Source organism: Hylobates moloch, unplaced genomic scaffold (genome assembly GCF_009828535.3).
Source record: "Hylobates moloch isolate HMO894 unplaced genomic scaffold, HMol_V3 SCAFFOLD_6, whole genome shotgun sequence".
Classification (NCBI taxonomy): Eukaryota; Metazoa; Chordata; class Mammalia; order Primates; family Hylobatidae; genus Hylobates; species Hylobates moloch.
In genome coordinates this window covers 67,160,689-67,187,095 of record NW_026652281.1, presented here as the reverse complement: position 1 = coordinate 67,187,095, position 26,407 = coordinate 67,160,689, and the positions used below count along the sequence as shown (strand labels likewise).

The window sequence follows — 26,407 nt, the reverse complement described above, 5'->3', positions numbered from 1 at the left end:
AATATGAAGAAATTTTTTATCAATTCAAGCTTGAGCCTTTCGTCTTCTAAGCTTCCAGTTTCTAAAACTGTTTTTACCTTGAAAAGGTCTCTGACATTTATTATTACTGGTGTATTATCTCTTGTGCTTTTTCATAGGCTAGTTTAAAAATGGAATGCATTATTGTGATTACATGTTACATGTGTATTCTCTTTAGAGCTAAATATATATGTGTATCATTCTAAGGTACTAAACTTTGTTGTTTGACAAACCTGACAAAACAAGCAATGGGGAAAGGAAAGGGGAATCTTCTAGGCATCCCAGTCTAAAACTCTTCATTTCTATCCAGCTTTTTTCACTTCTTCCATTTCGACTGCTACTCTTCCTTGTATCTCATGTTATTATCTTCCTTGAATATTCTTTTTTTTTTTCTTTGCTCTGTTGCCCAGGCTGGAGGGCAGTGGCATAATCTGAGCTCACTGCAAACTCCACCTCCCAGGTTCAAGCATTTCTCGTGCCTCAACCTCCCGAATAGCTGGGATTATAGGCACTTGCCACCACACCCAGCTAACTTTTGGGTTTTTCTTGTTGTTGTTGTTGTTTTTATTATACTTTAAGTTCTAGTGTACATGTGCAGGTTTATTACATAGGTATACATATGCCATGTTGGTTTGCCGCACCCATCAACTCGTCATTTACGTTAGGTATTTCACCTAATACTATCCCTCCCCCAGCCACCTACCCCTGACAGGCCCCGGTGTGTGATGTTCCCCGTCCTGTGCCCATGTGTTCTCATTGTTCAACACCCACCCATGAGTGAGAACATGCAGTGTTTGGTTTTCTGTCATTGTGATAGTTTGCTTAGAATGATGGTTTCCAGCTTCATCCATGTCCCTGCAAAGGACACGAACTCATCCTTTTTTATGGCTGCATAGTATTCCATGGTGTCTATGTGCCACATTTTTTTTTTAATTTTAAGAAATGCTCTTTTTTTTATACTTTAAGTTCTAGGGTACATGTTCACAACGTGCAGGTTTGTTACGTATGTGTACATGTGCCATGTTGGTGTGCTGCACCCATTATCTTGTCATTTGCATTAGGTATATATCCTAATGCTATCCCTCCTCCCTCCCCCCATCTCACAACAGGCCCCAGTGCGTGATGTTCCCCTTCCTGGGTCCAAGTGTTCTCATTGTTCAATTCCCACCTATGAGTGAGAACATGCAGTGTTTGGTTTTCTGTCCTTGCGATAGTTTGCTGAGAATGATGGTTTCCAGCTTCATCCATGTCCCTACAAAGGACATGAACTCGTCCTTTTTTATGGCTGCATGGAATTCCATGGTGTCTATGTGCCACATTTTTTAAATCCAGTCTATCATTGATGGGCATTTGGGTTGGTTCCAAGCCTTTGCTATTGTGAATAGTGCCACAATGAACATACGTGTTCATGTGTCTTTATAGCAGCATGATTTATAATCCTTTGGGTATATACCCAGTAATGGGATGGCTGGGTCAAATTGTATTTCTAGTTCTAGATCCTTGAGGAATCGCCACACTGTCTTCCACAATGGTTGAACTAGTTTACAGTCCCACCAACAGTGTAAAAGTGTTCCTATTTTTCCACATCCTCTCCAGCACCTGTTGTTTCCTGACTTTTTAATGATCGCCATTCTAACTGGTGTGAGGTGTTATCTCATTGTGGTTTTGATTTGTATTTCTCTGATGGCCAGTGATGATGAGCATTTTCCATGTGTCTGTTGTATGTGCCACATTTTCTTAATCCAGTCTATCATTGATGGACATTTGGGTTGTTTCCAAGCCTTTGCTATTGTGAATAGTGCCACAATAAACATACGTGTGCATGTGTCTTTATTGTAGCATGATTTATAATCCTTTGAGTATATACCCAGTAAGGGATTGTTGGGTCAAATGGTATTTCTAGTTCTAGATACTTGAGGAATCGCCACACTGTCTTCCACAATGATTGAACTAATTTACTCTCCCACCAACAGTGTAAAAGCGTTTCTGTTTCTTCACATCCTCTCCAGCATCTGTTGTTTCCTGTCTTTTTAATGATCACTGTTCTAACTGGAGTGAGATGGTATGTCATTGTGGTTTTGATTTGCATTTCTCTGGTGACCAGTGATGATGAGCATTTTTTCATGTCTGTTGGCTGCATAAATGTTTTCTTTTGAGAAGTGTCTGTTCATATCCTTTGCCCACTTTTTGATGGGGTTGTTTGTTTTTTTCTTGTAAATATGTTTAAGTTCTTTGTACATTCTGGATATTAGCCCTTTGTCAGATGGGTAGATTGCAAAAATTTTCTCCCATTCTGTAGGTTGCCTGTTCACTCTGATGATAGTTTCTTTTGCTATGCAGAAGCTTTTTAGTTTAATTAGATCCCATTTGTCAATTTTGGCTTTTGTTGCCATTGCTTTTGGTGTTTTAGTCATGAAGTCTTTGCCCACGCCTATGTCCTGAATGGTATTGCCTAGGTTTTCTTCTAGGGTTTTTATGGTTTTAGGGCTTACATTTAAGTCTTTAATCCATCTTGAGTTAATTTTTGTATATCGTGTAAGGAAGGGATCCAGTTTCAGCTTTCTACATACAGCTAGCCAGTTTTCCCAGCACCATTTATTAAATAGGGAATCCTTTCACCATTGCTTGTTTTGTCAGATTTGTCAAAGATCAGATGGTTGTAGATGTGTGATGTTATTTTTGAGGCCTCTGTTCTATTCCATTGGTCTATATATCTGTTTTGGAACCAGTACCATGCTGTTTTGGTTACTGTAGCCTTGTAATATAGTTTGAAGTCAGGTAGCATGATGCCTCCTGCTTTGTTCTTTTTGCGTAGTATTGTCTTGGCAATGTGGGCTCTTTTTTGGTTCCATATGAAGTTTAAAGTACTTTTTTCCAATTCTGTGAAGAAAATCAGTGGTAGCTTGATGTGGGAGATAGCACTGAATCTATAAATTACCTTGGGCAGTATGGCCATTTTCGCGATATTGTTTCTTCCTATCCATGAGCATGGAATGTTCTTCTATTTGTTTGTGTCCTCTTTTATTTTGTTGGGCAGTGGTTTGTAGTTCTCCTTGAAGAGGTCTTTCACATCCCTTGTAAGTTGTATTCCTAGATATTTTATTCTCTTTGTAGTAATTGTGAATGGGAGTACACTCATGATTTGGCTATTTGTCTATTACTGGTGTATAGGAATGCTTGTGATTTTTGCACATTGATTTTGTATGCTGAGACTTTGCTCAGGTTATTTATCAGCTTAAGGAGATTTTGGGCTGAGATGATGGGGTTTTCTAAATATACAATCATGTCATCTACAAACAGGGACAATTTGACTTCCTCTTTTCCTAACTGAATACCCTTTATTTCTTTCTCTTGCCTGATTGCCCTAGCCAGAACTTCCCATACTGTGTTGAATAGGAAGGGTGAGAGAGAGCATCGTTGTCTTGTGCCAGTTTTCAAAAGGAATGCTTCCAGTTTTTTCGCATTCAGTATGATATTGGCTGTGGGTTTGTCATAAATAGCTCTTATTATTTTGAGATACGTTCCAGCAATATCTAGTTTGTTGAGAGTTTTTAGCATGAAGGGCTGTTGAATTTTGTTGAAGAACTTTTCTACATCTATTGAGATAATCATGTGGTTTTTGTCATTGGTTCTGTTTATGTTATGGATTACACTTACTGATTTGTGTATGTTGAGGCAGCCTTGCATCCTGTAGATGAAGCCAACTTGATCATGGTAGATAAACGTTTTGATGTGCTGCTGGATTTGGTTCTGCAGTATTTTATTGAGGATTTTTGCATTGATGTTCATCAGGGATATTGGTCTAAAATTCTCTTTTTTGGTTGTGTCTCTGCCAGGTTTTGGTATCAGGATGATGCTGGCCTCATAAAATGAGTTAGGGAGGATTCCCTCTTTTTCTATTGATTGGAATAGTTTCAGAAGGAATGGTACCAACTCCTCTTTGTACCTCTGGTAGAATTCAGCTGTGAATCCATCTGGTCCTGGACTTTTTTTGGTTGGTAGGCCATTAAGTATTGCCTCAATTTCAGAACCTGTTATTGGTTTATTTAGAGATTCAACTTCTTCCTGGTTTAGTCTTGGCAGGGAGTATGTGTCCTGGAATTTATCCATTTTTTCTAGATTTTCTAGTTTATTTGCATAGAGGTGTTTATAATATTCTCTGATGGTAGTTTGTGTTTCTGTGGGATCGGTGGTAATGTCCCCTTTATCATTTTTTATTGCGTCTATTTGATTCTTCTCTCTTCTTTATTAGTCTTGCTAGCGGTCTATCAATTTTGTTGATCTTTTCAAAAAACCAGCTCCTGGATTCATTGACTTTTTGAAGGATTTTTTTCTATCTCCTTCAGTTCTGCTCTGATCTTAGTTATTTCTTGCCTTCTGCTAGCTTTTGAATGTGTTTGCTCTTGCTTTTCTAGTTCTTTTAATTGTGATGTTAAGGTGTCGATTTTAGATCTTTCCTGCTTTCTCTTGTGGCATTTAGTGCTATAAATTTCCCTCTACACACTGCTTTAAATGTGTCCCAGAGATTCTGGTATGTTGTGTCTTTGTTCTCATTGCTTTCAAAGAACACTTTTATTTCTGCCTTCATTTCATTATGTACCCAGTAGTCATTCAGGAGCAGGTTGTTCAGTTTCCATGTAGTTGTGCGGTTTTGAGTGAGTTTCTTAATCCTGAGTTCTAATTCGATTGTAGTATGGTCTGAGAGACAGTTTTTTGTGATTTCTGTTCTTTTACATTTGCTGTGGAGTGTTTTACTTCCAGTTATGTGATCAATTTTAGAATAATTGTGATGTAGTGCTGAGAAGAATGTATTTTCTGTTGATTTGGGGTGTGGAGTTCTGTAGATGCCTATTAGGTCCGTTTGGTCCAGAGCTGAGTTCAAGTCCTGGATATCCTTTTAACCTTCTGTCTCATTGATCTGTCTAATATCGATAGTGGGAATGTTAAAGTCTCCCATTATTATTGTGTGGGAGTCTTAGTCTCTTTGTAGGTCTCTAAGGACTTGCTTTATGAATCTGGATGCTCCTGTATTGGGTGCACATATATTCAGGATAGTTAACTCTTCTTGTTGAATTGATCCCTTTACCATTGTGTAGTGCCCTTCTTTGTCTCTTTTGATCTTTGTTGCTTTAAAGTCTGTTTTATCAGAGACTAGGATTGCAACTGCAGCTTTTTTTTTTTTTTGCTTTCCGTTTGCTTGGTAGATCTGCCTCCATCCCTTTATTTTGAGCCTATGTGTGTTTTTGCACGTGAGATGGGTCTCCTGAATACAGCACACTGATGGGTCTTGACTCTTTCTCCAATTTGCCAGTCTGTGTCTTTTAATTGTGGCATTTAGCCCATTTACATTTAAGGTTAATATTGTTTTTTTTTTATTATACTTTTAGGGTACATGTGCACAACGTGCAGGTTTGTTACATATGTATACATGTGCCATGTTGGTGTGCTGCACCCATTAACTCGTCATTTAGCATTAGGTATATCTCCTCATGCAATCCCTCCCCCCTCCCCCAACCCCACAACAGTCCCTGGAGTGTGATGTTCCCCTTCCTGTGTCCATGTGTTCTCACTGTTCAATTCCCACCTATGAGTGAGAACATGCGGTGTTTGGTTTTTTGTCCTTGAGATAGTTTACTGAGAATGATGTTTTCCAGTTTCATCCATGTCCCTACAAAGGACATGAACTCATCATTTTTTATGGCTGCGTAGTATTCCATGGTATATATGTGCCACATTTTCTTAATCCAGTCTATGGTTGTTGGACATTTGGGTTGGTTCCAAGTCTTTGCTATTGTGAATAGTGCCGCAGTAAAGATACGTGTGCATGTGTCTTTATAGCAGCATGATTTATAGTCCTTTGGGTATATACCCAGTAATGGGATGGCTGGGTCAAATGGTATTTCTAGTTCTAGATCCCTGAGGAATCGCCACACTGACTTCCACAATGGTTGAACTAATTTACAGTCCAATCAACAGTGTAAAAGTGTTCCTATTTCTCCACATCCTCTCCAGCATTGTTGTTTCCTGACTTTTTAATGATGGCCATTGTAATTGGTGTGAGATGGTATCTCATTGTGGTTTTGATTTCCGTTTCTCTGATGGCCAGTGATGATGAGCATTTTTTCATGTGTTTTCTGGCTGTATAAATGTCTTCTTTTGAGAAGTGTCTGTTCATGTCCTTCACCCACTTGTTGATGGGGTTGTTTGTTTTTTTCTTGTAAATTTGTTTGAGTTCATTGTAGATTCTGGATATTAGCCCTTTGTCAGATGAGTAGGTTGCAAAAATTTTCTTCCATTCTGTAGGTTGTCTGTTCACTCTGATGGTAGTTTCTTTTGCTGTGCAGAAGCTCTTTAGTTTAATTAGATCCCATTTGTCAATTTTGGCTTTAGTTGACATTGCTTTTGGTGTTTAAGACATGAAGTCCTTGCCCATGCCTATGTCCTGAATGGTAATGCCTAGGTTTTCTTCTAGGGTTTTTATGGTTTTAGGTCTAACATTTAAGTCTTTAATCCATCTTGAATTAATTTTTGTATAAGGTGTAAGGAAGGGATCCAGTTTCAGCTTTCTACATATGGCTAGCCAGTTTTCCCAGCACCATTTATTAAATAGGGAATCCTTTCCCCATTTCTTGTTTTTGTCAGGTTTGTCAAAGATCAGATAGTTATAGATATGCAGCATTATTTCTGAGGGCTCTGTTCTGTTCCATTGGTCTATATCTCTGTTTTGGTACCAGTACCATGCTGTTTTGGTTACTGTAGCCTTGTAGTATAGTTTGAAGTCAGGTAGCGTGATGCCTCTGGCTTTGTTCTTTTGGCTTAGGATTGACTTGGCGATGCGGCTCTTTTTTGGTTCCATATGAACTTTAAAGTAGTTTTTTCCAATTCTGTGAAGAAAGTCATTGGTAGCTTGATGGGGATGGCATTGAGTCTATAAATTACCTTGGGCAGTATGGCCATTTTCACGATATTGATTCTTCCAACCGATGAGCATGGAATGTTCTTCCATTGGTTTGTATCCTCTTTTATTTCACTGAGCAGTGGTTTGCAGTTCTCCTTGAAGAGGTCCCTCACGTCCCTTGTAAGTTGGTTTCCTGGGTATTTTATTCTCTTTGAAGCAATTGTGAATGGGAGTTCACTCATGATTTGGCTGTTTGTCTGTTATTGGTGTATAAGAATGCTTGTGATTTTTGTACATTGATTTTGTATCCTGAGACTTTGCTGAAGTTGCTTATCAGCTTGAGATTTTGGGCTGAGACAATGGGGTTTTCTAGATATACAATCATGTCATCTGCAAACAGGGACAATTTGACTTCCTTTTTTCCTAATTGAATACCCTTGATTTCCTTCTCCTGCCTGATTGCCCTGGCCAGCACTTCCAACACTATGTTGAATAGGAGTGGTGAGAGAGGGCATCCCTGTATTGTGCCAGTTTTCAAAGGGAATGCTTCCAGTTTTTGCCCATTCAGTATGATATTGGCTGTGGGTTTGTCATAGATAGCTCTTATTATTTTGAGATACGTCCCATCGATACCTAATTTATTGAGAGTTTTTAGCATGAAGGTTTGTTGAATTTTGTCAAAGGCCTTTTCTACATCTATTGAGATAATCATGTGGTTTTTGTCTTTGGTTCTGTTTATATGCTGGATTACATTTATTGATTTGCGTATGTTGAACCAGCCTTGCATCCCAGGGATGAAGCCCACTTGATCATGGTGGATAAGCTTTTTGATGTACTGCTGGATTCAGTTTGCCAGTATTTTATTGAGGATTTTTGCATCAATGTTCATCAAGGATATTGGTCTGAGATTCTCTTTTTTGGTTGTGTTTCTGCCTGGCTTTGGTATCAGGATGATGCTGGCCTCATAAAATGAGTTAGGGAGGATTCTCTCTTTTTCTATCGATTGGAATAGTTTCAGAAGGAATGGTACCAGTTCCTCCTTGTAACTCTTGTAGAATTCGGCTGTGCATCTGTCTGGTCCTGGACTCTTTTTGGTTGGTAAGGTATTGATTATTGCCACAATTTCAGAGCCTGTTATTGGTCTATTCAGGGATTCAACTTCTTCCTGGTTTAGTCTTGGGAGGGGTGTATGTGTCGAGGAATTTATCCATTTCTTCTGGATTTTCTAGTTTATTTGCATAGAGGTGTTTGTAGTATTCGCTGATGGTAGTTTGTATTTCTGTGGGATCGGTGGTGATATCCCCTTTATCATTTTTTATTCCGTCTATTTGATTCTTCTCTCTTTTCTTCTTTATTAGTCTTGTTAGTGGTCTATCAATTTTGTTGATCTTTTCAAAAAACCAGCTCCTGGATTCATTAAGTTTTTGAAGGGTTTTTTTGTGTCTCTATTTCCTTCAGGTCTGCTCTGATTTTAGTTATTTCTAGCCTTCTGCTAGCTTTTGAATGTGTTTGCTCTTGCTTTTTTAGTTCTTTTAATTGTGATGTTAGGGTGTCAATTTTGGATCTTTCCTGCTTTCTCTTGTGGGCATTTAGTGCTATAAATTTCCCTCTACACACTGCTTTAAATGTGTCCCAGAGATTCTGGTATGTTGTGTCTTTGTTCTCATTGGTTTCAAAGAACATCTTTATTTCTGCCTTCATTTTGTTATGTACCCAGTAGTCATTCAGTAGCTGGTTATTCAATTTCCATGTAGTTGAGTGGTTTTGAGTGGGTTTCTTAATCCTGAGTTCTAGTTTGAGTGCCCTGTGGTCTGAGAGACAGTTTGTTATAATTTCTGTTCTGTTACATTTGCTGAGGAAAGCTTTACTTCCAACTATGTGGTCAATTTTGGATAGGTGTGGTGCTGAAAAAAATGTATATTCTGTTGATTTGGGGTGGAGAGTTCTGTAGATATCTATTAGGTCAGCTTGGTGCAGAGCTGAGTTCAATTCCTGGATATGCTTGTTAACTTTCTGTCTCGTTGATCTGTCTGATGTTGACAGTGGGGTGTTAAAGTCTCCCATTATTATTGTGTGGGAGTCTAAGTCTCTTTGTAAGTCACTCAGGATTTGCTTTATGAATCTGGGTGCTCCTGTATTGGGTGCATATATATTTAGGATAGTTAGCTCTTCTTGTTGAATTGATCCCTTTACCATTATGTAATGGCCTTCTTTGTCTCTTTTGATCTTTGTTGGTTTAAAGCCTGTTTAATCAGAGACTAGGATTGCAACCCCTGCCTTTTTTTGTTTTTCATTTTCTTGGTAGATCTTCCTCCATCCTTTTATTTTGAGCCTATATGTGTTTCTGCACGTGAGATGGGTTTCCTGAGTACAGCACACTGTTGGGTCTTGACTCTTTATCCAATTTGCCAGTCTGTGTCTTTTAATTGGAGCATTTAGTCCATTTACATTTAAAGTTAATATTGTTATGTGTGAATTTGATCCTGTCATTATGATGTTAGCTGGTTATTTTGCTCATTAGTTGATGCAGTTTCTTCCTAGCCTCGATGGTCTTTACAATTTGGCATGATTTTGCAGTGGCTGGTACCGGTTGTTCCTTTCCATGTTTAATGCTTCCTTCAGGAGCGCTTGTAGGGCAGGCCAGGTGGTGACAAAATCTCTCAGCATTTGCTTGTCTGTAAAGGATTTTATTTCTCCTTCATTATGAAGCTTAGTTTGGCTGGATATGAAATTCTGGGTTGAAAAGTCTTTTCTTTAAGAATGTTGAATATTGGCCCCCACTCTCTTCTGGCTTGTAGAGTTTCTGCCGAGAGATCCGCTGTTAGTCTGATGGGCTTCCCTTTGTGGGTAACCCAACCTTTCTCTCTGGCTGCTCTTAACGTTTTTTCCTTCATTTCAACTTTCGTGAATCTGACGATTATGTGTCTTGGAGTTGCTCTTCTCGAGGAGTATCTTTGTGGCATTCTCTGTATTTCCAGAATCTGAATGTTGGCCTGCCTTGCTAGATGGGGAAGTTCTCCTGGATAATATCCTGCAGAGTGTTTTCCAACTTGGTTCCATTCTCCCTGTCACTGTCAGGTACACCAATCAGACGTAGATTTGGTCTTTTCACATAGTCCCATATTTCTTGGAGGCTTTGTTCGTTTCTTTTATTCTTTTTTCTCTAAACTTCTCTTCTTGCTTCATTTCATTCATTTTGTCTTCCATTGCTGATACCCTTTCTTCCAGTTGATCGCATCGGCTCCTGAGGCTTCTGCATTCGTCACGTAGCTCTCGTGCCTTGGTTTTCAGCTCCATCAGCTCCTTTAAGGACTTCTCTGCGTTGGTTATTCTAGTTATCCATTTGTCTAATTTTTTTCAAAGCTTTTAACTTCTTTGCCATTGGTTTGAATTTCCTCCTGTAGCTCGGAGTAATTTGATTGTCTGAAGCCTTCTTCTCTCAACTCGTCAGAGTCATTCTGTGTCCAGCTTTGTTCCGTTGCTGGTGAGGAACTGCGTTCCTTTGGAGGAGGAGAGGCACTCTGCTTTTTAGAGTTTCCAGTTTTTCTGCTCTGTTTTTTTCCCATCTTTGTGGTTTTATCTACCTTTGGTCTTTGATGATGGTGATGTACAGATGGGATTTTGGTGTGGATATCCTTTCTGTTTGTTAGTTTTCCTTCTACCAGACAGGACCCTCAGCTGCAGATCTGTTGGAGTTTGCTAGAGGTCCACTCCAGACCCTGTTTGCCTGGGTATCAGCAGCGGTGGCTGCAGAACAGCGGATTTTCGTGAACCGCGAATGCTGCCGCCTGATCATTCCTCTGGAAGTTTTGTCTCAAAGGAGTACCCGGCCGTGTGAGGTGTCAGTCTGCCCCTACTGGGGGGTGCCTCCCAGTTAGGCTGCTCGGGGGTCAGGGACCCACTTGAGGAGGGAGTCTGCCTGTTCTCAGATCTCCAGCTGCGTGCTGGGAGAACCACTACTCTCTTCAAAGCTGTCAGATAGGCACATTTAAGTCTGCAGAGGTTACTGCAGTCTTTTTGTTTGTCTATGCCCTGCCCCCAGAGGTGAAGCCTACAGTGGCAGGCAGGCCTCCTTGAGCTGTGGTGGGCTCCACCCAGTTCGAGCTTCCCAGCTGCTTTGTTTACCTAAGCAAGCCTAGGCAATGGCAGGCGCCCCTCCTCCAGCCTCGCTGCCGCCTTGCGTTTTGATCTCAGACTGCTATGCTAGCAATCAGCGAGGCTTCGTGGGTGTAGGACCCTCCGAGCCAGGTGCGGGATATAATCTCCTGGTGTGCCGTTTTTTAAGCCCGTCGGAAAAGTGCAGTATTAGGGTGCGAGTGACCCGATTTTCCAGGTGCCGTCTGTCACCCCTTTCTTTGACTAGGAAAGGGAACTCCCTGACCCCTTGCGCTTCCCGAGTGAGGCAATGCCTTGCCCTGATTCGGCTCGCGCACTGTGCGCTGCATGCACTGTCCTGTGCCCACTGTCTGGCACTCTTAGTGAGATGAACCCGGTACCTCAGATGGAAATGCAGAAATCACCTGTCTTCTGCATCGCTCACGCTGGGAGCTGTAGACCAGAGCTGTTCCTATTCGGCCACCTTGGCTCCACTCCTCCTAAGTTTAATATTGTTATGTGTGAATTTGATCCTGTCATTTTCCTGTTAGCTGGTTATTTTGCCCGTTAATTGATGCAGTCTCTTCATAGCACCAGTGGTCTTTACATTTTGGCATGTTTTTGCAGTGGCTGGTACTGGTTGTTCCTTTCCATGTTTAGTGCTTCCTTTAGGAGTTCTCGTAAGGCTGACCTGGTGGTGACAAAATCTCTCAGCATTTGGTTGTCTGTGAAGGATTTTACTTCTCCCCCACATATGAAGCTTAGTTTGGCTGGATATGAGATTCTGAGTTGAAAATTCTTTTCTTTAAGAATGTTGAATATTGGCCCCCCTTCTCTTCTGGCTTATGGGGTTTCTGCCAAGAGATCCACTGTTAGTCTGATGGGCTTCTCTTTGTGGGTAACCGGACCTTTCTCTCTGGCTGCCCTTAACATTTTTTCCTTCATTTCAACCTTGGTGAATCTGACAATTATGTGTCTTGGGGTTTCTCTTCTCGAGGAGTATCTTTATGGTGTTCTCTGTATTTCCTGAATTTGAATGTTGGCCTACCTTGCTAGGTTAGGGAACTTCTCCTGGATAATATCCTGAAGAGTGTTTTGTAACTTAGTTCCATTCTCCCCATCACTTTCCGGTACACCAATCAAATGTATATTTGGTCTTTTCACATAGTCCCATATTTCATGGAGGCTTTGTTCATTTCTTTTCACTCTTGTTTCTCTAATCTTGTCTTCTCACTTTATTTCATTAATTTGATCTTCAGTCACTGATATCCTTTCTTCCACTTGATCAAATCGGCTATTAAGGATTGTGCATGCATCTTGACGTTCTCATGCCGTGGTTTTTATCTCCATCAGGTCATTTAAGGTCTTCTTGACACTGTTTATTCCAGTTAGCCATTCATATAACCTTTTTTCACGATTTTTAGCTTCCTTGTGATGGGTTAGAACGTGCTGCTTTAGCTTGGAGAAGTTTGTTATTACCGACCTTCTGAAGCCTACTTCTGTCAACTCATCGAACTCATTCTCCACCCAGTTTTGTTCCATTGCTGCTGAGGAGCTGCAATCCTTTGGAAGTGAAGAGGCGCTCTGGTTTTTGGAATTTTCTGCTTTTCTGCTGTGGTTTCTCCCTATCTTTGTGGTTTTATCTACCTTTGGTCTTTGAGGTTGGTGACCTACAGATGGCATTTTGGTGTGGATGCCCTTTTTGTTGATGTTGATGCTATTTCTTTCTGTTAGTTAGTTTTCCTTCTAACAAGCCCCTCAACTGCAGGTCTTTTGGGGTTTGCTGGAGGTCCACTCCAGACCCTCTTTGCCTAGGTATCACCAGCAGAGGCTGCAGAACAGTAAATATTGCTGCCTGTTCCTTTATCTGGAAATTTCATCCCAGAGGGGCACCTGCCTGTTTGAGGTGTCTTTTGGTCCCTACTGGGAGGTGTCTCCCAGTCAGGCTACACGGTGGTTTGGGACCCGCTTGAGGAGTCAGTCTGTCCCTTCTTGGAGCTCGAACGCCACGCTAAGAGAACCACTGCTGTCTTCATAGTTGTCAGACAGGGACGTTTAAGTCTGCAGATGCTGTCTGCTGCCTTTCGTTCTGCTATGCCCTGCCCCCAGAGGTGGAATCTGGAGAGGCAGTAGGCCTTGCTGAACTGCGGTGGGCTCTGCCCAGTTTGAGCTTCCAGGCCACTTTGTTTGCACTGTGAGCTACTCAAGCCTCAGCAATGGCAGATGCCCCTCCCCCGTCAAACTACAACATCGCAGGTTGATCTCAGACTGCTGCGCTAGCAGTGTGCAAGGCTCTGTGGGCGTGAGACCTGCCGAGCCAGGCATGGGAGGGTATCTCCTGGTGTGCTGGTTGCAAAGACCATGGGAATAGTGCAGTATTTGGTCAGGAGTGTACTGTTTCTTCAGGTACAGTCTGTCATGGCTTCCCTTGGCTAGGAAAAGGAAATCCCCCATCCCCTTCCACTTCCCAGGTGAGGCAACGCCTGCCCTGTTTCAGCTCACTGTCCATAGGCTGCACCCACTGTCCCACCAGTCCCAGTGAGATGAAGCAGGTACCTCAGTTGGAAATGCAGTAATGACCTATCTTCTGCATCCATCTGGGTGGGAGCTACAGACTGGAGCTATTCCTATTTAGCCATCCTGGAAGCGACCCTTAATTTTTGAATTTTTTTCTGAGACAGATTCTCGCTCCATTGCCCAGTCTGGAGTGCAGTGGTGCGATCTCAGCTCACTGCAGCCTCTGCCTCCCAGGCTCAAGCGATTCTCCTGCCTCAGCCTCCGGAGTAGCTGGGATTACAGGCATGCACCACTACCCTTGGATAATTTCTGTATTTTTAGTAGATATGGGGTTTTGCCATGTTGGCCAGGCTGGTCTCAAACTCCTGACCTCAAGTGATCTGCCTGCCTCAGCCTCCCAAAGTGCTGAGATTATAGGCACCACACCCGGCCGAATATTTTTTTTTTTCGAGTCTGTCTCTGAGTACTTTTTTCATGTAGGGCTCTTGGTGGCAAATTTTTTTAGTTTTAGAAAGCCTCAAATAGCTTTATCTTCATATTTGCTTTGAAAGTTTAGATGAATATAAATATCCAGATTTTAAATTTAAAGAAATTGCTCCCATTATCTTCCAGTATTACATTCAATGTAGATAAAAAGTAAGAGTCTGATTCTCATCCCTTGTTTAATGATGAATTTTTTCGTTCTCTGAGGCATTTAGAATTTTTTAATCCTTATTATAAAATTTTCAGCAGAATGTTTAGATGTAAATCTTTTCTTACTAATCTTACTCAGCATTTCGTGAAACCTTCCCGTATGAAGATGCATGTCTTATTTCAGCATAGGGGCAAACCTCAGTTCTTGACTTCTGTGTACCTGCAGGCTCAATACCACATGGAAGCTGCCAAGGCTTGGGGCTTGCATCCTCTGAAGCCACAACCTGAGCTGTACCTTGGCCCCTTTTAGCCATGGCTAGAGCTGTTGGGACACAGGGCACCAGGCCCATGAAACCACTTTTTCCTCCTTGGCCTCCCAGGGTGTGTTGGGAGGGGCTGCCATGAAGACCTCTGACATGCCTGGAGACATTTTCCCCATTGTCTTGGGGATTAACATTCAGCCCCTCGTTTTTAATGCAAATTTCTGCACCTGGCTTGAATTTCTCCTCAGAAAATGGGATTTTCTTTTCTATCACACTGTCAGGCTGCAAATTTTCCAAACTTTTATGCTCTGTTTCCCTTATAAAACTGAGTGTCTTTAACAGCACCCAAGTCACCTCTTGAATTCTTTTCTGCTTAGAAATTTCTTCTGCCAGATCAACCTCTGCCTAAATCACCTCTCTCTAGTTCAAAGTTCCACAAATCTCTAGCGTGGGGCAAAATGCTGCCAGTTTATTTGCTAAAACAAAGCAAGAGTCACCTTTGCTCCAGTTTCCAACAAGTTCATCATTTCCATCTGAGACCACCTCAGCCTGGACCTGATTGTTCATGTCACTATCTGCATTTTTGTCAAAGCCATTCAACCCGTCTGTAGGAAGTTCCAGACTTTCTCACATTTTCCTGTCTTCTGAGCCCTCCAAACTGTTCCAACCTCTGCCTGTTTCCCAGTTCCAAAGTTGCTTCTGCTTTTTCAAGTATCTTTCCAGCAACACCCCACTCCTGGTACCAATTTACTGTATTAGTCCATTTTCACGCTGCTGATGATGACATACCCGAGGCTGGGCAGTTTACAAAAGAAAGAGGTTTACTGGACTTACAGCTCCACGTGGCTGGGGAGGCCTCACAATCATGGCAGAAGGCAAGGAGGAGCAAGTCACATCTTATGTGGATGGCAGCAGGCAAAGAGAGAGATTGTGCTGGGAAACTCCCATTTTTAAAACCATCAGATTTCATGAGACTTATTCACTATCACGAGAACAGCACAGGAAAGACCTGCCCCCATAATTCATTCATCTCCCACCAGGTCCCTCCCACAACATATGGGAATTATGGGAACTACAAGACAAGATGTGGCTGAGGACACAGCCAAATCATATCACCAGTGAATTGTATTTTTATCCACTTCCTCTATGGTACTTGTTCCGTTGGTTTTCTCAGTCTTCTCTTTCATACTGTCATTTTTCCTCATGTGTCCTCAAATTTTTCTTTAATGTGGATGCTGCTCATATATCTGACTGGAACATTACTTGAGTTATTATAATAGCAAGGATGAATTTCCAGTAGCTCAATAGGTCCTTTTTCTAGCAGACCCCTCCACTGAAGTTAAAAAGTTTCTGGTGACCTCATTTTTTAACATTCACTATGTTATTAATATAACCATTTTCCAATGCCAAAAATTCTAACATACTAATTTTATTGGTTGCATAGTTTTTCATCATAGTACTGTTTATTCTTTCTCTTATTATTGGATATTTGATTTTTTCCAACTTTTCATTAAATAACATCAGGAACACATTTGTACATGTATTTCTTCATGTATCTCTGATAGTTTTCATAATGTTAATTCCTAGAGTGAAATTTATAGGTCATGAAAGATTTCTAATAGACATTCCTAAATTGTCTTTTGGAAGACTGTAACAATTCTCTGTCTCACATAAAAATACCCTTTCCCCCCAGCACTCTTGATAATGGCAGATCATGTTCTTTTTAATCTCTGCTGACTTAGCAATACACATATTACAATATATATATAGAATATGAATATTTTCCTGTTTGAATTTACATATTTGGGTGTTTTCATGAGTTTGTTTCTTTTGTGAATTGACTCTTTATGTTCTTTGCCTGTTTTTCTGTTCACCATTTTGTTTTGCTTTGTCAGACTTTATTTTGGGAATGTTAAGTGCTCGTTATAATTACTGTAAGTTTTTTCTCATGTGGTTTGCCTTTAACTTTTTTGTATGTGTCTTTTGCTAAATATATGTTTTGATGCCGTGTATGTAAAGCCACCCACTCACCTGTCCAGAGATTAAATTTCATCTATATAGCTTGGTATGTTTATGATTTCTAGTTTTACATTAAACTTTTAAATCCATGTACATTTATTTTGGAATATGGCTTATATAGGGACACATCTTTGTTTTTTCTGAAATAACTAATTAGCTAGCATCTTTTTCATTGACTCGTAGTTCATCCTTTCCCTATTAATTTGAAATCTCACCTCTGTCATATACAAAATGTTTTTTATGAATATGTTTGTGTATCTGCCTAGAAATAACTTGTCCAGGCACATCTTACAATTCTTGACATTTCTAACAAGACCACTCTGTTACTTTACTGTTTTAGAAAGCACTTAAGTATAATACTTAATCTACTGTATTAAAACTGTATACAACAGCCAGGCATGGTGGCTCATGCCTGTAATCTCAGCACTTTGGGAGGCTAAGGCGGGAGGATCATTTGAACCCAGGAGTTCAACAACAGCCCAGGCAACATAGTGAGACCTTGACTATACAAAAAATTTAAAAATTAGCTGGGTGTGGTGGCACACGCCAGTGGTCCCAGATATTCAGGAGTCTGAGGTGGGCACTCGCTTGAGCCTGGGAGGTTGAGGCTGCAGTGAGCTGTTATCATTGCCACTGCACTCCAGCCTGGGTGACAGATCAAGAGCCTGTCTCAAAAAAAAAACAAAAAACAAAAAACTGTATCCAGTGCTTTTGTATTATCCTAATTTCTAAAAATTAATGACCCCCCCAAAAATATTTCCCTCATCAGAATGTTCTGTTATCAGCCAAAGATTTCTTTTTGTCAGCTCACATCCTGCCACAATAAAGGCAAACAGTGGTAGATAGGGTGCACCATTGTGATTCTGAAACATTCTAAGTGGTTTCAGGGATATGAAAGTTTCATCATCTTGTTTTGTGGTAGAGGAAAAGGAAATATTGGTAAAGTAAACATTGAAATTTGAGGTAAATACCAGTATTTGAACTTTGAAAAAGTAGCCAGAATGTTCCTAAGGTGGCAGCATTTCAGAAATTATACAATTTCTCAATGCCGCTGGTTACTGGAACAGTTCTAAGGCTCTGCCCATGTGTGGACATCACATTCCATCTCCCTTGTCCTTACAGGGCTTCAGCCACACAGCTGGTTAAGGTGCAATTTGACCATGAATTTCTCAAGAAATGAAAGGTACATTATGGTGCTGTAGGTCAAATGTGAAGTATGTGTCCTATTTTGTGAACTATTGTAGCAAAACTAAGTCAATGAAGGGATTTTGCTGAGAAAGTAGTTACCAGCATTCACAAAGCTGGCTACTGGGTGAAAAACCTGAATTCTAAGTTTTGCAATTAACTGCATAACAGTGAGAATTACCTAATGATTCCTTTGTTTTTTTTCAGTTCCTTTTGCGTTATATAGGTGTTTTCCCAAATGTGTTCTGGAAGACATTGCTGCAAGGTGGTCTGGAAGACATTTCAGGGACCATGGTTAAATCAGTTAAAGAAAAGCTGTGTACTAGATCCTTCTCTAAGAAATGCATTGGCTGGGCACGGTGGCTCACACCTGTAATCCCAGCACTTAGGGAGGCCAAGGCAGGCAGATCACTTGAGATTGGGAGTTCAAGATCAGCTTAGCCAAAGTGGTGAAACCCTGCCTCTACTAAAAATACAAAAAAATGTTAGCCAGGCGTGGTGGCATGCACCTGTAGTCCCAGTTACTTGGGAGGCTGAGGCTATAGAGGCAGAGGTTGTAGTGAGCCGAGAGCATTCCACTGCACTCCAGCCTGGGCAATGGGAGTGAAACCCTGTCCAAAAAAAAAGCACAATATGTAGTCCCATACTAAAAGCTTTAAGAAGTCTTACAGAAAGGAAATTTAAATCTTTTGGATCTATTTCTTGACATCTGTAGGAACTGTTTCATAAAATCTACTTTAGGAACCTGTATTAGCTGCTGTCCAAGGTATCAAACATCTATAATTCTAGTTCCAGTAAAAAGTTGTATATAAATAAGTTATATGTAGTACTTTAATTTGTAATATCAGTATGGAATCTTCTTAAGGAAACACTGAAAAAAACCTTTAATTGTACAAGATCTTTGTACAGTATCATGGACTTTTAAAAAAGCACAGAAACACAGAGAAGCATTGTTTTGTCCTGTGAATACCAAAACTTTGATTTGGATTTATTAGTGAGAAAAAAGCAGTATGAAACGTTTCCCTGCTTTTTAGGAGTTCTGTGCAATACCTCAAATTCTATCCAGAATGTTCCTTCAAAGTACAGTGTGACGTTAGACACTCTTTACATCCAGCATGTTTTCTTTTGTTTAATTTGAGCTATTATTGGCTCAAAATATATAGATTCTTAGTGATCTTTTAATTTATTGTTCATAAAATAATGTTTGGCTCCCTAATAAGAAAGTTAAGAGGAAAATCAAGGTGTTTTCCTCTTGCTTGTAGGATGGGTGCTGCAGACAATATATATAAAGGACGGAGTACATTTATGGAAGAACTGACTGACACAGCAGAAATAATCAGAAAAGCAACATCACAGTCCTTGGTTATCTTGGATGAACTAGGAAGAGGGACGAGCACCCATGATGGAATTGCCATTGCCTATGCTACACTTGAGTATTTCATCAGAGATGTAAGTATCCGGTAAACTGTATTTAAAAAGAAATTAATTTGTAAATTATTATTTTTAAATGACAGTCGTAATTGTGCTATATTTATGGGGTACAGTGTGATGTTTTGAAACATATAAACAATGTGGAGTGATTAAATTAAGCTAATTAACATATTCCTCACCTCATTTAGATATCATATTTTGTGGTGAGACATTTGAAATTTAATTCTTAGTTATTTTGAAATATATATTATTACTGCTGTAGTCATAATACCATTATGCAATCCCTGCATACCCTTTTGTACATGGGTGATACGTATTATACACATTATTTTCCTGATCTCAGTCTCCAAATACTCAAAATTATCTTTTTTATAATTGACTGCAGTCCTGCAAGTGATCATTAGAATGCTACTCACTGAATTGAGACAGATTGACCCTAAATAATGTTTGTAGTTTTTTGATATATGTTGCTTTTTCTTGCTGACTCAACATAAATCTGCTTGTATGAAAAAGGCCTTCCTGGCAATATTTTCACTCAGAATTATATCTTATTATCCTTGGTGAACCCTAAATCAAGAACAAGTACCATCCATCTACAGCCAAATTCCTCGAGGGAAAAACAAGGAAATAGTGCCATTTCTACTTTGTGAAATCCTTTTTTTCACCAACATCCTGAAAGATCTCACTGTGAGATCTTTGATCTCATCTCTTTGTGTTTCTATGTGATTCAGTAACATCATTCCTTCAATGCATGTCTCCTTTTATCAGGGTGCATTTCTAAGCTTCAATGTAAAATTTTGTTTGTGTCAAACTTTCCATCCCTGTCATTTCCATCTAACTCTCCCCTTTAGTTTACTTTCCCTATCTTGTTCATTTTGGTCTCTGCTTTTCAAATCTCCCCCTCATGGCACCTCCCCTTAGGTCTTTTCCTTCTCTGGTCTTTCTTTCTGTTCCCCCCCACCCCCCATTTTCTTACTCCTTTGTCATTGTGTCTTCCCTCATTTTCATTTCTTTCTCTCTTCCTTAAATAGCCAGTAAAATCATATTTTTAATATTTCTTTTCAAAAAGCAACACAAAAATAAAATTTATTTTTCTTTAACCTTTTGTTGCCCTTGGTGTTTTGGGGTTTAGTTTTGTTTTTAAAGCTTAATTTCCATTTAATTTTTTTCCAGAAGATAGTTTTTCTTCAGTCTTTAGAGACTCAGCTCCATGCACAGGCTTTGATGGAGATCATGGGGCAGCATCCTCAGATCTAAATTGGAGTGGAGTTGTTTGGTCCTCTAGGCTTGAGAATGATTCCTGACTGCCTTGCTGTGAGTGGCAGAACTTGTGCAGTAATACAGTTTCATACACTGTTTGGGAAGCACAGAGACATCAACAACACTAAATTTGGAAATGTCCCTGACAGCTGTACCTTCTACTATATTTCAAATGACAAACTTCTTAATAGCCTTGTCCTTAAGTGTGCATCCAACACAGTTTGTGCAGCAAATAGGTTGCACCTAGCTATGGCCCTTTTTGGCACAACCATTGTTGTTGTTCCTCCTCCTCCTCTTCTTTCTCTTCCTCCTCCTCCTCTTTTTTTTTTCTTTTTTCTTTTTTGAAACAGGGGTTCACTCTGTCACTCAGGCTGCAGTGCAGTGGCATGATCATGGCTCACTGCAGCCTCAATCTACCTGGGTCCAGGTGATCCTTCCACTTTGGCCTCCCAAGTAGCTGGGACTACAGGCACACACCAACCATACCCAGCTAATTTTTGTATTCTTTTAGAGATGGAGTTTCACTGTGTTACCCAGGCTAGTCTTGAACTTAGGCTCCAGTGATCCACCTGCCTTGGCTTCCCAAAGTTCTGGGATTATAGGTGTGAGTTACTGTGCCCATCCTCCCTTCTTTTCTTTGTTATTTTGGCAGTGAAGACCCAAGAGAGACTCAGGTTTTGTTTAAACATTTATTTAGATTTCATAGGTAATTATGAGATTTTGTGTTTTTTTTTGTTTTGCTTTAAAAAATTTATTTGCAAAAAGATGTAACTCAGAAACTTTAATCATTATAGAAACTACATAGGAAATGATGAGTTCATGTCCTTTGTAGGGACATGGATGAAGCTGGAAACCATCATTCTCAGCAAACCATCACAAGGACAAAAAACCAAACACTGCACGTTCTCACTCATAGGTGGGAATTGAACAATGAGAATACATGGACACAGGAAGGGGAACATCACACACTGGGGCCTGTTGTGGGGTGGGAGGAGGGGGGAGGGATAGCATGAGGAAATATACCTAATGTTAAATGATGAGTTAATGAGTGCAGCACACCAACATGGCACATGTATACATATGTAACCTGCACGTTTTGCACATGTACCCTAAAACTTTAATAATAATAAAAAAGAAACTACATAGGAAAGCAATTGACTTTTGTACATTAAGCTTGTATCCTGCAACCTTGCTATAATCACTTACTAATTCCAGTCTGTGTGTATGTTTGCCAATTCTTTTGAATTTCCTACATAGGCAGTCATGTCAGATACTAACAGACAGTTTCACTTCTTTCTTCCCCATCTATTTTTTTTCCTTCTCTTATTGCAGTAACTAGGACTTTCAGTACAGTGTTGAAAAAGTAGTAAGAAAGTATATCCTTGCCTTGTTTCTGATCTTAGTGGGAAAGCTTTGAGTTTCTCACCGTTAAGTATGATGTTAGCTAGAGGTTGTTTGTGGATATTCCTTATCAAATTGAGGAAGTTCTCCTCTATTCCTAGTTTACTGAGAGTTTTTATCATGAATCGGTGTTAGATTTTGTCAAATGCTTTCTGTGCATCTATTGATATGATCATGTGATTTTTCTTCTTTAGCCTGTTGATGTGATGGATTATGTTAACTGGTGTTCAAATGTTGAATGAGTCTTACACACTTGGGATGAGTCCTACTTGGTTATGGTCTGTTTTTCTTTTTATACATTGTTGGATTCATTTTGCTAATATTTTATTGAGGATTTTTGCATCTATGTTTATGAGAGATACTGGCTTGTATTTTTCTTATAATGTCTTTGTCTGGTTTTGGTATTAAGGTAATGCTGGCCTCATAGAATGAGTTAGAAAGTATTTACTCCACTCCTGTCCTCTGAAAAAGACTATAGAGAATTGGTAAGATATCTTCCTTAAACGTTTGATGGAGTTCACCAGGGAAGCCATCTGAGCCTATGATTTTTGTTTTGGAAGGCCGTTGACTCAAGTTCTTCAATAGATATAGACCTATTCAGACTTTCTGTTTTTCCTTGTGTGAGTTTTGGCTGATTGTGTCTTTTAAGGAATTGTTTTTCAAGAAATTTTCACCAAGGTTACCAAATTTGTGGACATAGTGTTGGTCATAGTATTCTCTTATTATCCTTTTATTTGTCCATGGCATCTGTAGTGTTGTCCTTTTCATTCCTGATATTAGCCATTTGTGTCTTTTCTCTTTTGTTCTTAGTTAGCTTGGCTAGAAGCTTATCAGTTTTCAAAGAACCAGCTTTTGGTTCTGTTGATTATTTTCCCCATTGCTTTCTTGTTTTAATTTCATTGATTTCTGCTCTAATTTTTATTATCTCTTTTCTTTTGCTTATTTTTGCTCTTCTCTTTCTGGTGTCCTAAGATAGAAGCTTAGATTGTTTATTTTAAATCGTCCTTTTTTTCTAATGTGTTCAGTGCTATAAATTTTCTTTTTTTATTCTTTCTTTTCTTTCCATTTTTTCTTTTTTTTTTTTTCTTTTTTGAGACAGGGTCTTGCTCTGTTACCCAGGCTGGACTGCAGTGGCATGAACATAGCCCACTGCAGCCTCGACTCCCTGGGCTCAAGTGATCCTCCTGCCTCAGCCTCCCACGTAGCTGGGAGTACAGGCACATGCCACAACACCCAGCTAATTTTATTTTTATTTTTTATAGAGATTGGGGTCTCACTATGTTGCCCAGGCTGGTCTCATATTCTTGGACTCCAGTGATCCTCTTGCCTTGGCCTCCCAAAGTGCTGGGATTACAGGTGTGAGCCACTGCTCCTGGCCTATAAATTTTCTTCTATGCACTGCTTTTGGTGCATTCCACAAATTTTGATAAGGTGTGCTTCCTGTTTTTATTTAGTTCCAAATATTTTAAATTTCTCTTTATTTCTTTGTTGAGCCATATGTTTTTTAAGAATGTGTTGTTTAGTCTCCATGTATTTGGGGATTTTCCAGTTACCTTTTTGTTATGATTCCTAGTTTAATTCCATTGTGGTATGAGATCAAATATTGTATGATTTTTATTATATTAAATTTGTCAGCATGTGTTTTATGGCCCAAAATGTGGTCGGTCTTGGTGAATATTCCATGTTAGCTTGAGATGAATGCGTATTCAGCTGTTGGTTGAAGTATCTATAGATATAAATGATGTCTAGTTGATTGATGGTGTTGTTGAATTCAGCTGTGTCCTTACTGATTTTCTGCCTGCTGGATCTGTCTGTTTCAGATGGAGGAATTTTGATGTCTCTAACTATAGTAGTATGTTCATCTGTTTCTCTTTGTAGTTCTATCAGCTTTTGCCTCACGTAGTTTGACATTCTCTTGTTAGATGCATACATGTTAAGGATATTATGTCTTCTTGGAGAATTTATCCCTTTATCATTATATAATATCCTTCTTTATCCCTGACAAATTTACTTGATCTGAAGTCTGCTCTGTCTCAAATTAATATAGCTACTCCAGCTTCCTTTAGAAATTAATATAGCTGCTTCAGTTTTCTTTAATGTTAACATGATGTATCTTCCTCCATATATATATATATTTTAGACAGAGTCTCACTCTGTCACCCAGACTGGAGTGCAGTGGCACAATCTCAGCTCACTGCAACCTCTGCCTCCCAGATTCAAGTGATTCTTGTGCCTCAGCCTCCCGAGTAGCTGGGATTACAAGTGTGTGCCACCCCGCCTGGCTAATTTTTGTATTCTTTTTAAATTAAAGATGGGGTTTCACCATGTTGACCAGGCTGCTCTTGAACTCCTGGCCTCAAGTGATCCATCTGCCTCAGCCTCCCAAAGTGCTGGGATTGCAAGTGTGAGCCACCTCACCTAGCCCCTCCATATATTTTTAATATATAGTTATCTTTATATTTAAGGTGAGTTTCTTGTGGACAACATACAGTTAGGTCTTATTTTTTGATCCACTCTGTTAATCTGTCTTTTAACTGGTGCATTTAGATGATCAGCATTCAAAGCGATTATTGATAGAGTTGGATTAATATTTACCATTTTTTACTTTTTTCTATTTATTGTTCTTGTTCATTGTTCCTACATGTGTCTTCCACTGTTTTTCTGTCTTGTGTGGTTTTAACTGAGTATTTTATATTATTTCATTTTCTCTCTTTTTTTTTTCTTTTTTTTTTTTTGTTTTTTGGTTTCTTGGGGTGTTTTTTGAGGTGGGATCTTACTGTGTTGCCTAGGCTGGCATCAAACTCTTGGGCTCAAGTGACCTTCCCACCTCAGCCTCCCAGGTAGCTGGGAGTACAGATGCATGGCACTGTGCCCAGCTATTTTCTCTCCTTTCTTAGCATATCAGTTATATTTCTTTTTTTACTTTTTCTAGTGGTTGTCCTAGAGTTTGCAATATATGTTTGCAACTAATCTAAGTCTACTTTCAAATAACACTATACTGCTTTATGAGTAATGCACATACTTTTTAATAACAAAATAATCCCGATTACTTTCTTCCATCCTTTGTACCATCACTGTCATTTATTTCACTTATACTTAAGTGTACGTAAGCATATATATATAAACATACATAATCGCATACACTGTTGCTATTATTATTTTGAACAAAATGTTACGCTAGATCCATTAAAAATAAGAAAAATAAAAGTTTTTTTCACCTTCACTGATTCCTTCTTCAATGCTGCACTTTTCTTTATGTAGATACAAGTTTCTGACCCCTGTCATTTTCCTTCCTTCTAAAGAACTTTTCATAAACATTTCAGGATAGATCTGCTGGCTACAAATCTTCAGTTTTTGTTTGTCTGAGAATGTCTTTATTTCTCCTTCACTTTTGAAGGATTATTTTGCAAGGTACAGAATTCTAGGTTGGAGAGGTTTTTTTTTTTCCTCTCAAAACTAGATATTTTACTCCACTCTTTTCTTGCTTTTGTGGTTTCTGAGAAGTCAGATGTAATTTTTATCTTTGAGCTTGTGTAGATAAGGTGTTTCTTCCCTCTGGCTTACTTCAGTATTTTTTTTTTCTTTGTCTTTGGTTTTCTGTAGTTTGAATATGATTTGTCTAGGTGTGATTTTCGGGACATTTATCCTGTTTGGTGTTCCCTGAGCTTCCTAGATCTGTGGTTTTGTGTCTGACATTACTTTGGGGAAATTCTCAGTCATTATTGTTTTAAATATTTCTTCTGTTTCTTTCTCTCTTTCTCTCTGGTATTCTCATTAGCTGCATGTTATATCTTTTGTAGTTGTCTCAAACTTTTTGGATATTCTGAGGTTTTTTTCTAGTCTTTTACTCTTTGCATTTCCATTTTGGAGGTTTCTATTAAGATGTCCTCAAGCTCAGAGATTCTTCCCTCAGCTGTGTGCAGTCTACCAGTAAGCTCATCAAACACATTCTTCATTTCCATTACAGTGTTTTTGATCTCTCGTGTTTCCTTTTGGTTTTTTCTTAGAATATGCATCTCTGTGCTTACATTGCCCATCTGTTCTTGCATGCTGTCTGTGTTAACCATAGAGCCCTTAGCATACTAATCAGTTGCTTCCAATTCCCAATCTGATAATTCCAACATCCCTGCCATAGCTACGTCTGGTTCTGATGCTTGCTCTGTCTCTTCATATTTGTGGGTTTTTACTTTTAGTATGTCTTGCGACTTTTTCTTGATAGCTGGCTATGATATATTGGGCAAAAGGAACTGCTGTAAATTAGCTTTTAGTAATGTGCTGGTAAGGGTCTAGGGGAGGAGTCCTATGATTAAGTCTCAGTCTTACCTTCCTCCTACTCCTCAGGTGGGATAGGAAGGCTAGAGTGGGCTGGAGTTGGGTGTTTCCTTTCTCTCATATGGAAGGCTAGAGGAGACTGGAGTTGAGTCTTTCCCTTCCGCTAGGTAGGTGAGGCTCTGATAAAACCCCAGCAGGTTAGGCTCCGCTTAAGTAGTTTCTTCTGAGGGCAGGTCTTGTTAAGAACAGAGTGCCCTGGTGCATTTCAAAATAGTTATTTCTTTCTTCCCCTTGCCTGAAGCATAAGGGGAATTTACTCCAGTGTTTATTGTGAGAACCAAGTGGAACTCCTGGGAGTAAAACTCACAAAAGTGTGCCCCCTTCCCCCATGACTCGGTTCCCCTGGACTTTTTGA

The 26,407-nt window shown here is 39.6% G+C and overlaps 1 protein-coding gene across 1 annotated transcript in view; it reads left to right on the top strand.

Moving 5' to 3' along the window:
- Positions 1–26,407, top strand: part of MSH3 (mutS homolog 3) — a 226,955-nt gene that overhangs the window by 185,706 nt on the left and 14,842 nt on the right. Inside the window, exon 21 of the mRNA XM_058440757.1 lies at positions 18,891–19,077. Coding sequence (XP_058296740.1) covers positions 18,891–19,077 — 187 coding nt within the window. The remainder of the gene's footprint in view (positions 1–18,890; positions 19,078–26,407) is intronic.